At 37.3% G+C, this 15,440-nt stretch overlaps 1 protein-coding gene across 1 annotated transcript; it reads left to right on the forward strand.

Annotated features, from left to right (window-relative positions):
* The first annotated feature begins 257 nt into the window (after positions 1-257).
* On the forward strand, positions 258-14,759 carry LOC121736768. Its single transcript, XM_042128155.1, has 4 exons — positions 258-290; positions 13,489-13,632; positions 14,292-14,423; positions 14,580-14,759. Exons 1-4 carry the CDS (start codon positions 258-260, stop codon positions 14,757-14,759), a joined length of 489 nt encoding a protein of 162 aa, XP_041984089.1.
* Positions 14,760-15,440: the final 681 nt, after the last annotated feature.

Raw genomic sequence — 15,440 nt, forward strand, 5'->3', positions numbered from 1 at the left:
TATCATTCTATAACTCAAAATGTTAAAATTCATTCTCAGAATTTTAGTTTTTTACACTTCCGTAATAATTTACACGCACTCAGCGAAAGATTACGTATGTATTATATCGCTATGCCATTATTCATTTTTTTTCATTAACTTATAATATTTGATTTAAATTGAGCATATTAAAAATTAACCAATGCAAAGGACCTAAGAGAGAAGACTGTTGTAAGTTATCTGCTCAGATATTTAACAATACGCATATTGACTATGAAATGGAAATACTGAAGAAGAATACTATGAACCGGGTAACTTTAAATCCAAGATTTTTTCAGAGCCTAAGAATGAACCAAGAATTAATGTTCTCACTGTTAAGTGAGAACATTAATTCTTGGTTCATTCTTTCATGGATAGACAATTAGTGCAGTTCAAATACAATGCAAATTAGTCAGTTGTTAATAACATAATATTATCTATGTATGTGTCTGTTTGTCTGTCGGTTACCTCCTCACGCCCAAACCGATTTTGCTGGAATTTGTTATGGAGGTAATTTGAGTCCGTAAATTTTTAGAATTCGCGCTCGACTTGGCGGGTGCAGTACCGTGCACCTAGATCATAATATTTACTACACATCTAGTCAGTATCCTTTATACAGCTGTATCTGGGGGCACGGCCGTGCCCCAGCCAATCTTATTAGCAAAGGTACCATACTTTTCTCGAAGCGGTTCGCGGCTATTTCACACCCCTTTTATCTTCGATGTTAACAAACAAGGGATTTAGAATTTTGGCCACTAGGAGGAAATATTAAAACTAGCTCGACTTCCAAATTTCGTGAAATTTCGATAAATAGTTTAATAGTTACGGATGGTCAAAGTTACTACGTTTTGTCACTCACTGACTGACAAATCATCAAAATTCTAAGCAGACTTAGAACCTTGAAATTTGGTACTCGGATAGGTCTTTATTCATAATGAAAGGAAAAATTATGAAACCGACCAAGTGCGAGTCGGACTGGTGTACAGAGGGTTCCGTACTGTAAATTTGTATGGGAGCCCCCCTTAAATAATAAGTTTATTTAATTTTTATTATTAATTATTAAAGTTAAAATACAATTAAGTCTATCCTGAAAATTTCAAAAACTTTACTGTTACCATTATGGATATAGAGCAAAAAAGGGAAAAAAATCCTGTTTGTTGTATGAGGTCCATTAATAATTTATTTTATTTTAATTGGACTATTAGATTTTAATAACGACACCAGAAATACATAATTTGTGAAAATTGCAACTAGCTATTGCGGTTCTCAAGATCCAGCCTGGTGACATATGGATGCACGACGGACAGACAGCGAAGACTTATTAATAATAGGGTCCCGTTTTCATCCTTCGGGCAGGGAAACCTAAAAACTGAAAAATAATATAATCATAATAAAATACTTTATTAAATAAAAGAAAAGATTTTTATGTTTGTAACTTTGCAAGATCAGTATGAGTTTCGACTGCATAACATTTGTTTTACGTATTAAAATTCGATTTAAATATAAATGTAATCAGTACTGCGATATACACTCCTAACTCGCTCGATATGGGAGTTTTAAATGACCACCTTCAAGTATAAAGCTTAAGAGTCAATTATATATGAATATAATAGTCGACTCAGAACTCAGAATTATAATTATTAATTACGTTGTCCACCTATAGACCTAACTAGTAACGAAGCCTCAAAGAAATAATAATAAAGGAGATAGAGGTGCTAAGCTAAACACAGAAAAGTTATAACGTGACCTGAAAAGAAAAGAAAAAAAAACCTTCAAAAAAAGAAATGAAATCCCACCAAAACATGAAATGTAAAAGGAGCCAAGCTAAATACTGCAAAGCTATTCAATACTTCTGTCGTAAAAAGTTTTCAGATCACATTCAAGCCAAGCCTTCAACTTATTTTGTAATTTAAATCAATATTCAGTAAAGGTATCAATAGATTTTTTATTTTATAATTATTATAGTGGCTTGGCAATGAGCACTAAGGAAATAATCAGCGACTAATTGGATTTATTTCGTACCATCGGCCACATGTGTCGTTAGTCGTTACATTACTAAAACACTTTACGCTTGCCATCTGTGTAAGTATGAACTCCTCCAAACAAATGCAGTCTTATATTTGTTTCTCTTGTGCTCATAGCCAAGCCACTATAATAATAATTATAAAATAAAGAAATCTATTGATACCTTTACTGAATGTTGATTTAAATTACAAAATAAGTTGAAGGCTTGGCTTGAATGTGATCTGAAAACTTTTTACGACAGAAGTATTGAATAGCTTTGCAGTATTTTGCTTGGCTCCTTTTACATTTCATGTTTTGGTGGGATCCTATATACAAAATGTTAGTGTAAACACCGTTATCCTTGAAACCATCAAATCTCGTGACGCTCGGGCCCTTGCCCATACAAAAGTGAAAAAATTTTTTCGTCTTTCAGAGCTGCTACTTTCACAGTGACCTCTCTACAAGGAACACGTACACATCCTATAGTATTATCACTTGTTTTTGTTACACCCTGTATACTCTATACATCTATACATCTTACACATATAAATAAAATTGGAGTGTCTGTTTGTAATATTGAAAGAACCGTTTTTTACTACATGCATAATATGAATCTATATACGATACATACACCAAAACAACATTTTTTTACAATTTTTGTCTGTGTGTCTGTCTGTCTGTCTATTTGTTCCGGCTAATCTCTGAAACTTTTTTTGGTAGACAAAAAAAACTAGGCCTTTACATCCGTTGTGGATGATTTATACAGTATTTTTCAGAGCGAAATAACCACTCCTTAAAATACTGTAGACTGTAGTGCCTGGGACAAGATTTTTTAAATGACCGTATGGTTGCCCAAGCGCATACGGCATTCTCACAACATAGTCGGCCTAGTCCAGAGGAAAGAACTAGTCAATACGTCTGGGACCAACTTTGTGCGGGTTTCCTCACGATGTTTTCCTTCACCGTACGAGCGTCCGTATTATGTACTTGAGATCAGAAAATGTCTCATAGGTACACGCCTCCGCCCGGGTTCGAACCTGCACCCTCTAGGAGTGCGAATCGAAGGTCTACCGATTAGGCCACCCGGGACGCTCATTTGGTAGATAGCTAATGTAGTAAGGTGTAACTTAGGCTACTCTATAACCGACTTCCAAAAAGGAGGAGGTTATATTTTACTTTTTTCATATTTGTTAGCGGACTATCCATATATTTTGTTATTATACTATGTTGACGCGGACGAAGTCGCGGGCAACAGCTAGTATTATAATAAATACAGCAGTAAAAAAATAAACTATTAGTTTTTTAGAAGCTTTGTCAAAAACCCTTATAGCCTTTCTTCGTAGCCATATCAAGGGGATTTTAGAAAGGACTTTAACCAGGAGGATTCGTCCGATCGATAACCAGGCCCTTTAGCCAAGACGTAATCTTTATTGCCTCGACTTTTATCGCTCGAAATCAGAGAATGGAATCAGAGAATTGCTGATCAAAGTGTATAGAATTGACATAACATGAGTCGAATGTCGCTTATGTCAGTTTCATATATTTTGATCGGCGATTCTATAATGAAAGGATAAAGATAACGTCTTGGCTAAAAGCCAGGATCGAAAAGCAAATATTTTTTCGCCTCCAACGGATTGCTAATTTTAAAATGTTTCAGGGTATATACCACAAAGTCCTCGACTTAGACAAAATATACCGGGAGTACTACAGGGGAGAGTTCTTGTACGGAAACCTGATGTTCAAAAGCGTCTTCTACAGTGACGAGTGCAACTTCATCTGTACGGAAGTAACGAGCAATTTCTCACCTGAAAAATAAAACCTCTGTGGCTCAAGTGGTTGAGTGTGTGGCAGCTCAAGCCGGGGTCGCGGGTTCGAATCCCGCCGACGGAACTAAAAGTTATCAATGTTCCCGGATCTGGATGTGTATTAAATATGTGTATGATATAAAAATCTTAAATTTATGTATAGTATAAAAGTATTAAATATATTTCCGTTGTCTGGTACCTGTAACACAAGTCCTTCAGGTACTTAGCACGGGGCCAGACTGACGTGGTGTGAAGCGTCCATAGATATTATTATATTAATAATAATACTCCCCACACCGGTTTCGGTGACGGTGGCCGGTTTCATTGAAACCAGACCAGGTACGCAGGAGTAATTTTTATAGTGCCCAAGTGTGTGCGCAGTACACAAGAGCACTCTCTATTCCTTTTACTCTCATAACCCAGTGGGACGGAAGACCGACACGACCGGCGAGAGATCAGGCGCAGGACCGACTTTTTACATGCCCATCCGACGCATGGATCATCTTACTTGTCAGACAATCAGGTGATCAGCCTGCATTGTCCTAACCAAACTTGGAAATAACATGTTTCCAACGCGGGATTCGAACCCACGACCTCCGGAGTCGAGAGCGACGCTCTAACCACTAGACCACAGAGGCGTTAATTATTATATATTATTATTAAAATTCCCATTATTATATTATTATTATTAAAATAATACGGTCTTACTACAAAAGACTTAAACACCCGTTGAACAGTTGATTAGAGAAAAATTCGGTACAAAATGGTCTCAAAACAATTACTGTTAAACAGATGTTTATTTTTTGTGGTATGACCGTTTGTATTTTAAAAAGAAAAAAGATAAAACCGACTTCAAAATTGTACGTAATTCATACGTGGGAGAACCATGCTTCGGCACGAATGGGCCGGCTCAACCGGAGAAATACCACGTTCTCACAGAAAACCGGCGTGAAACAGCGCTTGCGCTGTGTTTCGCTGAGTGAGTGAGTTTACCGGAGGCCCAATCACCTACCCTATTCCCTTCCCTACCCTCACCTATTCCCTTCCCTTCCCATCCCTACCCTCCCCTATTAGTTATTACCCTATTCCTTCTTAAAAGGCCGACAACGCACCTGCAGCTCTTCTGATGCTGCGAGTGTCCATTGGGCGACGTAAGTTGCTTTCCATCAGGCGACCCGTTGGCTCGTTTGCCCCCTTATTTCATTAAAAAAATTGCGAATTCAAAATGCCTTATCTCAAAAACTACTGAACCGAGTTTGATAAAACTTCTAGTGTTCTCTTAGTTGAACAATACCTTGTACAACAAAAAAAGAATTACAGTGTAAACTCCATGTAACGTCACTCTGTTTAACGACAAACTCTCTAAAGCGTCGAAATCAATTGACTTTGGTTGGTTTAGCTTGTCTACCATACAATGGTACACTCTACATAGCATCACACCCACTCTCAATAACGTCAGCATTACAACAATTGAACAATAAGAAGTACCTTTTAAATTACTAAAATTAGTAAAAACTGCACAGCTGTTACGTTTTTTTGTCGCATTGTCATCCTAGCCCACAATAAACTCGACTATCGGCATTATGCATACAGAACTTTCTAATTTCTTAGAGTCATTAGAATTTCTTAGTCCTTTTGTTTACAAATTGAGATTGATTGCACATGTAGGCTGTTTTAGACCCTAGTCCCTAACTAATAATAAGGATTAAGGAGTCATGGATTATTAATATCTATTCGTTTTAATATTCTCAGTTATACATAAACTTTCAAACTCAAAATACGGTTAGTAAAAGAAAATCACTGTATAATGACGAAAAAGTATTGATTTTTCTTCTCTCCATTTAACGACAACTCCATATAACGTCATAAAATGTACGGTCCCTTCAGTGTCGTTATATAGAGTTTACACTGTACTTAAATCCGCTGTACGTAGTTCCGGAGATATGCAAACACAAACATAAAAACATAAGAACATACACTTTTGAAATTTGTCACATTTGTTCAGACACTGAAATAGACTAACATATACAAAAACTGGGCAGTTCTGGAAATACACACACTGGCAAAATTAGCGGAACATTGGTAAAAAGGGCCAAAACTTGAACTCAAGTGGGCCGGGCTGTCTGAAAGCCTTTTTTATAGCTTCTAAGCTCATTCAAGAAATAAAATATTGAACAAAACTGGCAAGTTGACAGGTTTTTATAGCAATTATGCCCTAATAAGTGTTTTTCGATTATTGACGTTGTAAGTGTTCCTGATAAGAATGGCGTTTTAGCGGGGTGCAAGGTATGCTCAGCTCATTTGATTGTTTGGTTTTTGGAAGAACACATTGCTTAGATACAAAATTAGTGATTTCCCAGCATCTGTGACAGCTAGAGCTGTAACCACGATAGAGAAAGGTCACACCTACCGATCGGTCAGTCAGGCTAGGTGTGTCGGCTTCCGTGGTTCATCGTTAAATTTCAACGCTTCAGAGAGACTGGATCTTACGTTCGGAGACGAGAACAAGGCAGATATCGGGTGACAATGGTTCAGGATGACCATTTTGTAAGGAAATAAAACTTAAGAAATCGACCTCAAACTGCTATGCAGACACGAAACCTGTCGGAACAGGTCCAAGATGAACGTGTAAGTGATTGTACAGTAAGAAGAAGACTCAAAGAAGTTAAATTAAACTCAAAAGTGCCAGCAAGGGCACCAAAACTTGAGACAGGACACCGAAGAGCCAGGCTAAGATTTGCGCGTGAACATCAAAATTAGACAAGTGAGTGAAATCTTGTGCTGTACAGTGATGGGAGCAAATTCTGTGTACATTGTATTGACAGGCGATAAAGAATGTGGATAAATTATAAGGAAAGCTACAGGCCATCAAACTTATCGGAAACAGTGGCCTATGATGCAGGCTTCGTAATGGTTTGGAGTTGCATATGATTTGGAGCCCGCATGGAGCTGATGATTATAGATGATGGTACTTTGACAGTAAAGAGCTATAGCACCGACATCCTGGAACTGCATGGTGTGTCTTTTACACAGTTTTAGGTAGTAATTTCAATTTTATGTGCGTCCATAGAGTAAGAAAATCGGGCATTATTACCTAAACGATGCTGGCGTAGCCCAGGTGGAGAGGCCAGCGTGGTCTACGGATGTGGATCCGATTGAAGACGTGTGGCACATCAATGGGTGAACGGTACGAGTTAAAACTCCAGCTCCAAAATGTGTCCAGGAGCTCGAGTTGGCGCTACTGGAGGAGTAGGAGAATATCCCACAGGAAATGATTGACAATTAAAATGCAAGCATGGAATGGCGTATCCAGGCCCTCTTGAGATCCATAGAAGGCATGACATCAGCATTACACGCTTTTAACATGGCATTTCTTTAATAAAAATGGAGAATTTATCTTAAAAACTTACTACTTACTGAAATTTCAAAGATTTTCTTAATTTTATGATTTTTGCTGATTTTTTTTCTATTTTTCACGTTTTTATGCTCTAAATTTATATAAAATTTATTTTTTAATAATCAATTAGTAAATAAATAAATAAATATATAAAAATCAGTGAACAATTAAAAAAAAATTGAAAATTTTGTTATGTTCCTCTAATTTTGCCGGTGTGTTTATTTCATACGTATACGCGTCGAATTGAAGTCGGTTAAAAAAGATGATTGTCGCCACTTTTACTATTTATATTACCCTAATAATAATAATGCACTGTATTAGTGTTAATAATTAAATTGTATGTTAAAAATAAAGATAAAATATATTTCAAACTTATTTTCCAATTGAATATTATTTCCTTTTTACTCCATTAAGTCATATCATAAACATTTTGATTGAATACTACTTTATCTATAAATAACCTCCCACAGCTTCCTGCCACTAACTTATATTTTTACTTACCAAAATAAGTAAAAAAATTATCACGATGTAGAAAACTTAAATAACCTAGCATTTAGTGTGTCGCACCTATTCTATATTATAATATTTTATCTATGTTGTTAGTTTGCTAATTATTAATAATTAACCAAAATATTATATCTAAGATGCTGTATGTACCTACTGTTTTAGGTTAGAAATAGACTGTACTTAGATAACTTCTATATTATGTTAATGTCACCAATCCTTCAGGAGTTGTTTTATTATAAACTTATACACTTACTTATTTTTTAAAGTAGCTTTAAATACAATAATATTTTGTCACATTATGATTAGTAAGGATTTTTATAATTTTTATGTTTTTAAGTAAAAGTAAGGTGTCCATTGAAAATCAGCGTTGCGGATCCGTTCGCAACATTGCTGAATGGGAACCAATTTGGTATTACATAGGATAGTATTAGTAGTTAAGAATTATTTTTGTAAGATGCTAAATACCAAATAAATTTATTTTTCTTTCTTTCTTTCTTTTCTTTCTATCAGCAATCAGTATAATCCAGTACTTACTAGACAAAATCCCACTTAACGTTCATTCAACGAATAAAACATGTTTATTTTCAAGTTGGAAACTGGGAATTATCCTAAATGATTTCTAACTCTACACTAGGGGCGAAGGAACGATATCGCATCGTAATGTCAACTTCCACAATAAATCATCATTAACATAACAGAGGTACTGAAAACTTATTTGTCTAGTTATTTTATTATCCACTAGCTGTCCCGGCAACGGTGTTTTGCCATAAAAAATTTTTCCTGCTTTTTTCTTGAAGTTTTTTCTGTTTTTTTTTCTATAGACCTCACAGAACCTTTCCAACGAATGCAAAGCCGTGGAAATCGGTTCGTGCTAATTACAACAATATCCTCGTCACTATTCTCCATAATTATCTCATCTGGAGGCACGGGAGTGCCCCCGCCAAGATGAGCCAAGCGAAGCGCGCACGGGCACTACCTACCTTTTCTCGAAACGTTTCGTCGTATTTTTGAACCCTCGTAACTTTGGTTTGAATATAATTATCTCCGACAGGAGTTATAGCGTCAGGAAGGAAAACCCGACTTATTTTTATATATTTATCCATATCCATAATAATATTATAAAAGCGAAAGTGTGTCTGTCTGTCTGTTACATTTCACGCCTTAAGCGCTGAACAGATTTTGCTGAAATTTGGTATATACTTTGAGTCCCGGGAAAGGACAATGGCTACTTTTTATCCCGGAAAAAACGTTGTGGAACACCTTGCTTATTTATCAAGAGTGTACCATCAAAGGAAATGATTGATAGACCTACGTGATCTGTCGGCCGGGTTTGACATAACGCGACCAAATTACGCAGGTCCATCATCTGTCGTAGGTCATCTGCCTATGAATCAACTGCTCTGATAGTACCAATGATATTCTATGTTACTAACGTAACTAGATTGGAAGTTTACGGTAGCAACGCGTTGCCACTTCGAAGATGCCTGCAGGCATATCTCACATACATAATGACATAACGAATATATGACTTGACATTGTCTTTTGAACAAAAAAGTGGTTACGCATTTCTGAGAATCTTTTGTAAGACATTGCTACTCTAGTATTTTAGAAACTCATTGGATAGTACCTACGTTTATGAAAATATCTTGTGTTAAAATAAACCATCCTATTAGTAGCGCACTCCATCTATAGCATGTGTTTCTGACTCTATACTCTATAATAATAATACAGTATTAGGCATCATCAGTGTTGGGTTATGAATCACTACAAATGATGCATTAAAATATTGCCACAATGGTTGCTCAGATGTCTTTAGCGTTCGCAATTACACAATGATGGACAAGTATGCCCCTTTACTAGTTCGCAATGTGGTCATCGTGGTCCAACTTGGAGATAACGCAAAAAGGTGATCGCACATTATTTACTAGCACGCACGCGCAGATCGCGCTGCATTTTAGAATTTGTGGAACCTCGCACATTCGTCCGCACCGCACCGTACGCGCCGCATTTCGTATACCATGCGGTGCGTAAGACGCGTACGGTGCTAACGAACGTGCGATGATCAGCTTTAAAGCTGCGCGTCCACCTGATCGGAATACGGATTTGTTGCTTTGTATTTATTTGTATGGTACTGCGTGCACTGGATCGGCATTTCTGTGCCTGAGACCGAAATTTATGCCGATGACGTCATCCGCAGTGAACGCGTCATCCGGATTCCGATGGTTTCAAGCTCTAACGTGTTTGCGACGACGCGACGGCTTTACATAAATACTTATTCACGATGAATGACGATATTTTAATTACTTTAGTGGAAATATATGAAGAACTTTACAATCTAAAACATCAACATTATGATAACCAACTGAGGAGATACAATATTTGGGATGAAATTCGGCAAATAATGAACTTCGTTTCCTCTTGTTTCTCTTTTCCTCTTCTGATAAAACACAGCTAATTACAACAATATCCTCGTCACTATTCTCCATAATGAAAATGCACGTTAACAGACTATGACGGACTAAAAATAACTAAATTGTCGATGCTGAATGCGAATGCAGTGGACGCACCCCATCGGCATTTCGTAAATGACGACGCTCCGTACGCTCCAATTCCGATCCAGTGGACGCGCAACTTTAACCTAACTTTATTTTAGAATTCGTTGTATGAAATGATGTGAAACCTCGCACATTCGTCCGCACGTCCATTGTCCGCACCATACGCGCCGCCTTTTCTATGTGGTGTAGGTACTATGCGGTGCGTTCAACGCACACGGCGCGTACGGTGCTGACAAAAGAAATTAATGTGAGATCAGCTTTGAACCCAATTTTTTGTCAGTACTCAGTTATAGTGATGACACTGTTATTAAAGTACCTAATTGGGGTATTGATAGTCAAAGTAATTGTGACAAAACAGGCAAAAATAATAACAGGAACAATGTATTTATTAAAACGATGGCTGACAGGAACTATCTTTACCATCTAAGGGCAGACACAGATTCAAGTAATCTATACTAATATTATAAAGCGGAAGAGTTTGTTTGTTTGAACGCGCTAATCTCAGGAACTACTGGTCTGATTTGAAAAATTATTTCAGTGTTAGATAGTTCATCACATCGAGAAAGGCTACAGGCTATATTTTATCACGCTACGACTAATAGGAGCGAAGAAATAGGGGAAAATGTGGAAAAAACGGGGGAAAATTATTAGAAAGGGCTTATTTGAACGCGCTAATTTTAGGAACTACTGGTCCGATTTGAAAAATTCTTTCAGTGCTAGATAGCCCATTTATTGAGAAAGGCTATAGGCTATATTTTATCACGCCAGTATTAATAGAAGCTAAGAAATAGAGAAAAGTATGGAAAAAACGAGGGAAATTATTTGAAAGGGCTTATTTGAACGCGCTAATCTCAGGAACTACTGGTCCGATTTGAAAAATTATTTCAGTGTTAGATAGCTTATTTATCGAGAAAGGATATAGGTTACATTTTATTACGGTAAGACTAATGGGAGCGAAGAAATAGAGGAAAATGTGGAAAAAACGGGGTGAAATTATTTTTAAGGGCTTATTTGAACGCGCTAATCTCAGGAACTACTGGTCCGATTTGAAAAATTATTTCAGTGTTAGATAGCCCATTAATCGAAAAAGGCTACAGGCTATATTTTATCACGCTAAGACTAATAGGAGCGAAGAAATAGAGGAACGTGTGGAAAAATTGGGGGAAATTATATGAAATTGCTTATTATCTTAAGAACTACTGGATCATTTTTTACGTTATTTGGCAAACATGAAGAATAGACCACGAAGGGACATAGGCTATTATGTTTCTTGCGTGAAATTCCTAAATTACGCGGGCGAAGCCGCGCGGAACATCTAAATCTTATCGTTATATATGTCGCAGGAAAAAGAGGATATCAGGGATTTCACGATATCCCTAGGGATATCACGACATCCCGGCAGATGCCGAATATTCTTGTTTATTACGTCTTCTTACTAAAAATATCTAGTGATATGTCATTTCACTAAACTAAATCTAGTGAAATGTCAGAAAAGCGGATACCGCCGAATAAAAATCGAGCCACGCATTTTTCTCGCTCGCTCTAGTGCCCACACGGGCACTAGTGGAAGTGAAACAAATGCGTGTCGAGCTGGCGCGGCTCGTCTAGCTATAGCGGTTCTTGAGATACAGCCTGGAAACAGACAGGCGGAGAGACAGTTTTACCCTTTGGGTACGGAACCTTAAAAACTAATCGAAGATCTGGAGTACCTGGTGTACCTGTGTTTTCTGAACAGGGTCACCGTGATTAGAAAAGACAAGAGCCTAACCAAATTATTAGAGATCGACATGCCACCTGTACAAAAAATATTCAACTTGGTGGGCCGCTGCATTCGACGATCAAAGGTCTGAAGCATCTGATGAAGAACCCTCAGCTGGTTTCAACTGTATGATTCAGAGATTTGGTGATGTCCCCTCAGATCTGCTGTATTTGCATTACACGTGTGATAATAATAATAATAACTTCCACACCGGTTTCGGCGACGGTAGCTGGATTCTTTGAAACCACTCCAGTTACGCAGGAGAAATTTTATAGCGCCCAAATGTGTGCGCAGTACACAAGAGCAATCTCTCTATTCCTTTACTTGCATAACCCAGTGGGACGGAAGACCGACACGACTGGCGAGAGATCAGGCGCAGGACCGACTTTTTACATGCCCATCCGACGCATGGATCATCTAACATCATACTTGTTAGAGTAAGATGTTAGATGATCCTACCAAAGTACCCGTGTGGGTACTAGAGCGGTGGTATCCGCTTTTCTGATATTTCACTAGAATTAGTTTAGTGAAATGACATATCACTAGATATTTTTAGTAAGAAAACGTAATAAACAAGAACATTCGGCATCTGCCGGGATGTCGTGATATCCCTAGAGATATCGTGAAATCCCTGATATCCTCTTTTCCCTGCGACATATATAAAGATTTTCATGAAATTTAGTATATAATCGATCTAGCTAGGAATCATTTCTCGAAAATCTCATTTTCATCGGATACCGAGCAAAGCTCGGTCAAACAGCTAGTCTTATAATAGATCTTCACCAAAATAAATTTATAGAAACTACGCCTAAAAAAGTTTCTAGTGAAATGTGAATTATTTTTATGCCATATTATTTACATAATTATTATGTATTTTTTTTATGAAATAAGGGAGCAAACGAACAGATGGGTCACCTGGTGGAAAGCAACTTCCGTCGCCCATAGACACTCGCAGCATCAGAAGAGCTGCAAGACGCAGGTGCGTTGCCGGCCTTTAAGAGGGAATAGGGTAATAGGGGAGGGTAGGGAAGGGAAAATGGTAGGGGATTGGTCCTCCGGTAAACTCACTCACTCGGCGAAACACAGCGCTAGCGCTGTTTCACGCCGGTTTTCCGTGAGTCCGTGGTATTTCTCCGGTCGAGCCGGCCCATTCGTGCCAAAGCATGGCTCTCCCACGTTATAAATGTGTGTGACAAGCCTATCTGAATAAAGTATCTCTAATTACAATGTGGTAGGACTGTGATTGTATTTCTCATACACAATATTATAATATTGTAGTCCTAGGTATCAAAATGTATAAATATTTTATTTGTGTACTATATTTTTTATATGTTTTTGATCAAATTTATACGCATAAACCTCAAGAGTATGTCAGTATCTCAATTTCATCCGAAACATTTTCAATTTTTTTTGTATTTTATTAATTTTTTATTTGTTTTTTAGGGAAAATTTAAATTGAAAATACTGAGATTAAATTTATGCAAAGGACCTAAGCGTTTAGATTGTTGTAAAATATCTGCCAATGTGGTAAATAGCACGCACTTGGACTATACGATTGAAATAGTGAAGACGAATATTCCAAACCGGGTAATTTTCTTCAAGTTGACTATAAATTAGTAGAATTTTAAGACTTCAGTGAATGAAATAGCTGACTAATATTTTTAAATGCTTGTTGTTATTTGCATAAATGGAGGCTTGAGGGCCGAAAAAATGATTTGCGTAAAAACTCTGGATGTTATTTTCCTCAGGTACATTTTTATACTCCCTAAGCTTTCATTTATGCAAAAAAAATTCAAAAATGTTAGTTAACCTTAGCCACTTCATCCATTAATAAAAACAAAAGTCCGTACTCCGTTGTATGTTTTTAAGAAGTTTACTAAGGGTGGGTTGCAGCAACTTTCTTTAACTATAACTTTAACTACAATGCCAAATGTCAAATCTTTGGTTAAAGTTAAAAATGGACGCCATCAAGACGCCATATTTAACCATAACCATAGAGCTCGACAAGGCTATAAATGCACGTGGCGAAAAAAGGAACTAATGCTGTCATCATACAAAAACGCCATTTTTGACAGTTCTCCTTTATCAGCAGCGCCCCCGTCCACGTTCTTATAAAGCCTTGTCTTCTGTCAAATTCTGCGGTCAAAGTTAAGGTTAAAGTTAAATTAGCCTTAACTATAACCATAACTTTAACTTTAACCACGCCTCTGGTGCAACCCAACCTAAATAAATTAAACAACTTTCAGGGCAAAGTAAGTATAACAATGAACAAACAGCCGCTCCTGAGACTGCAAATGAAGAAACCATGTGACCATCTGTACATGAAGGGATTGTTTCAAACTATACTGAATGCGACACAGAGGTGCGAATTTCAAAAAGTAAGTTAATAACCGACTTACAAAAAACGAACTTATCAATTTGACCCCCACCTATGTAGGTATGTAATATTTCCAGGAGTGTCCTGTTTTTGTAGACCTTTTAAACATCTGTACCGATTTTGATGAAATTAATGTACTTTATTTGCAACCTTTCAGGGTAAATATCACATAGATATCGACATAGACGACGTCGCGAAGGCCTACTACGGCGGAGAGTTTTTGTATGGCAACATGACATTCAAATCCGTCTTCTACAATGACGAGTGCAACTTCTCCTGCACCGAAATTGATGCTAATTTCACACCAGCACCAGTTAACGAAAAGAAAAAACATTGAAATATTGGTTTAATAAAACAATAAATAATGTTACGTAAAGTGTTTCTTTAATATCTTATATCTTTAAACGAGCAATTCTTGTATATACGAGTATAATATAATTGGAATCTCGGAATCGGCTCCAACGATTTTCATGAAATTCAGTATAAGTATAGGTAGGAATCATTTTTAGCAAATGTCATTTTATTCGTGTTTTATCGAATACCGAGCAAAGCTCGGTCATATAACTAGTTATGCTATTATAAAACACAGTACAAAATGCAGCTTAAATTACATTTTTTGCTGTCGAAACCGTTAGTATAATATATAAAATAGTCTAAGTATGTAGCTACATACAACGTACTAAGACTATTTATCATCATCCAGAAGGAGATTATAAGTTTAGTCTCCGTGGTCTAGTGGTACAGAGCGCGGCTCTTGACTCGGAGGTTGTGGGTTCGATTCCCGCGTTGGAAACATGTTATTTCCAAGTTTGGTTAGGACAATGCAGGCTGATCACCTGATTGTCTGACAAGTAAGATGATCCATGCGTCGGATGGGCATGTAAAAAGTCGGTCCTGCGCCTGATCTCTCGCCGGTCGTGTCGGTCTTCCGTCCCACTGGGTTATGAGAGTAAAGGAATAGAGAGTGCTCTTGTGTACTGCGCACATACTTGGGCACTATAAAATTACTCCTGCGTAG

The sequence above is a fragment of the Aricia agestis genome, chromosome 2 (assembly GCF_905147365.1).
Source record: "Aricia agestis chromosome 2, ilAriAges1.1, whole genome shotgun sequence".
In the NCBI taxonomy this organism is placed as follows: Eukaryota; Metazoa; Arthropoda; class Insecta; order Lepidoptera; family Lycaenidae; genus Aricia; species Aricia agestis.

Coding starts and splice junctions, on each gene's coding strand:
- LOC121736768 (XM_042128155.1), top strand. CDS start 258: ATGGAAATACTGAAGAAGAATACTATGAACCGG. Junction 291..13,488: donor AGAAGAATACTATGAACCGG/GTAACTTTAAAT, acceptor TTTGTTTTTTAG/GGAAAATTTAAATTGAAAAT. Junction 14,424..14,579: donor AGAGGTGCGAATTTCAAAAA/GTAAGTTAATAA, acceptor GCAACCTTTCAG/GGTAAATATCACATAGATAT.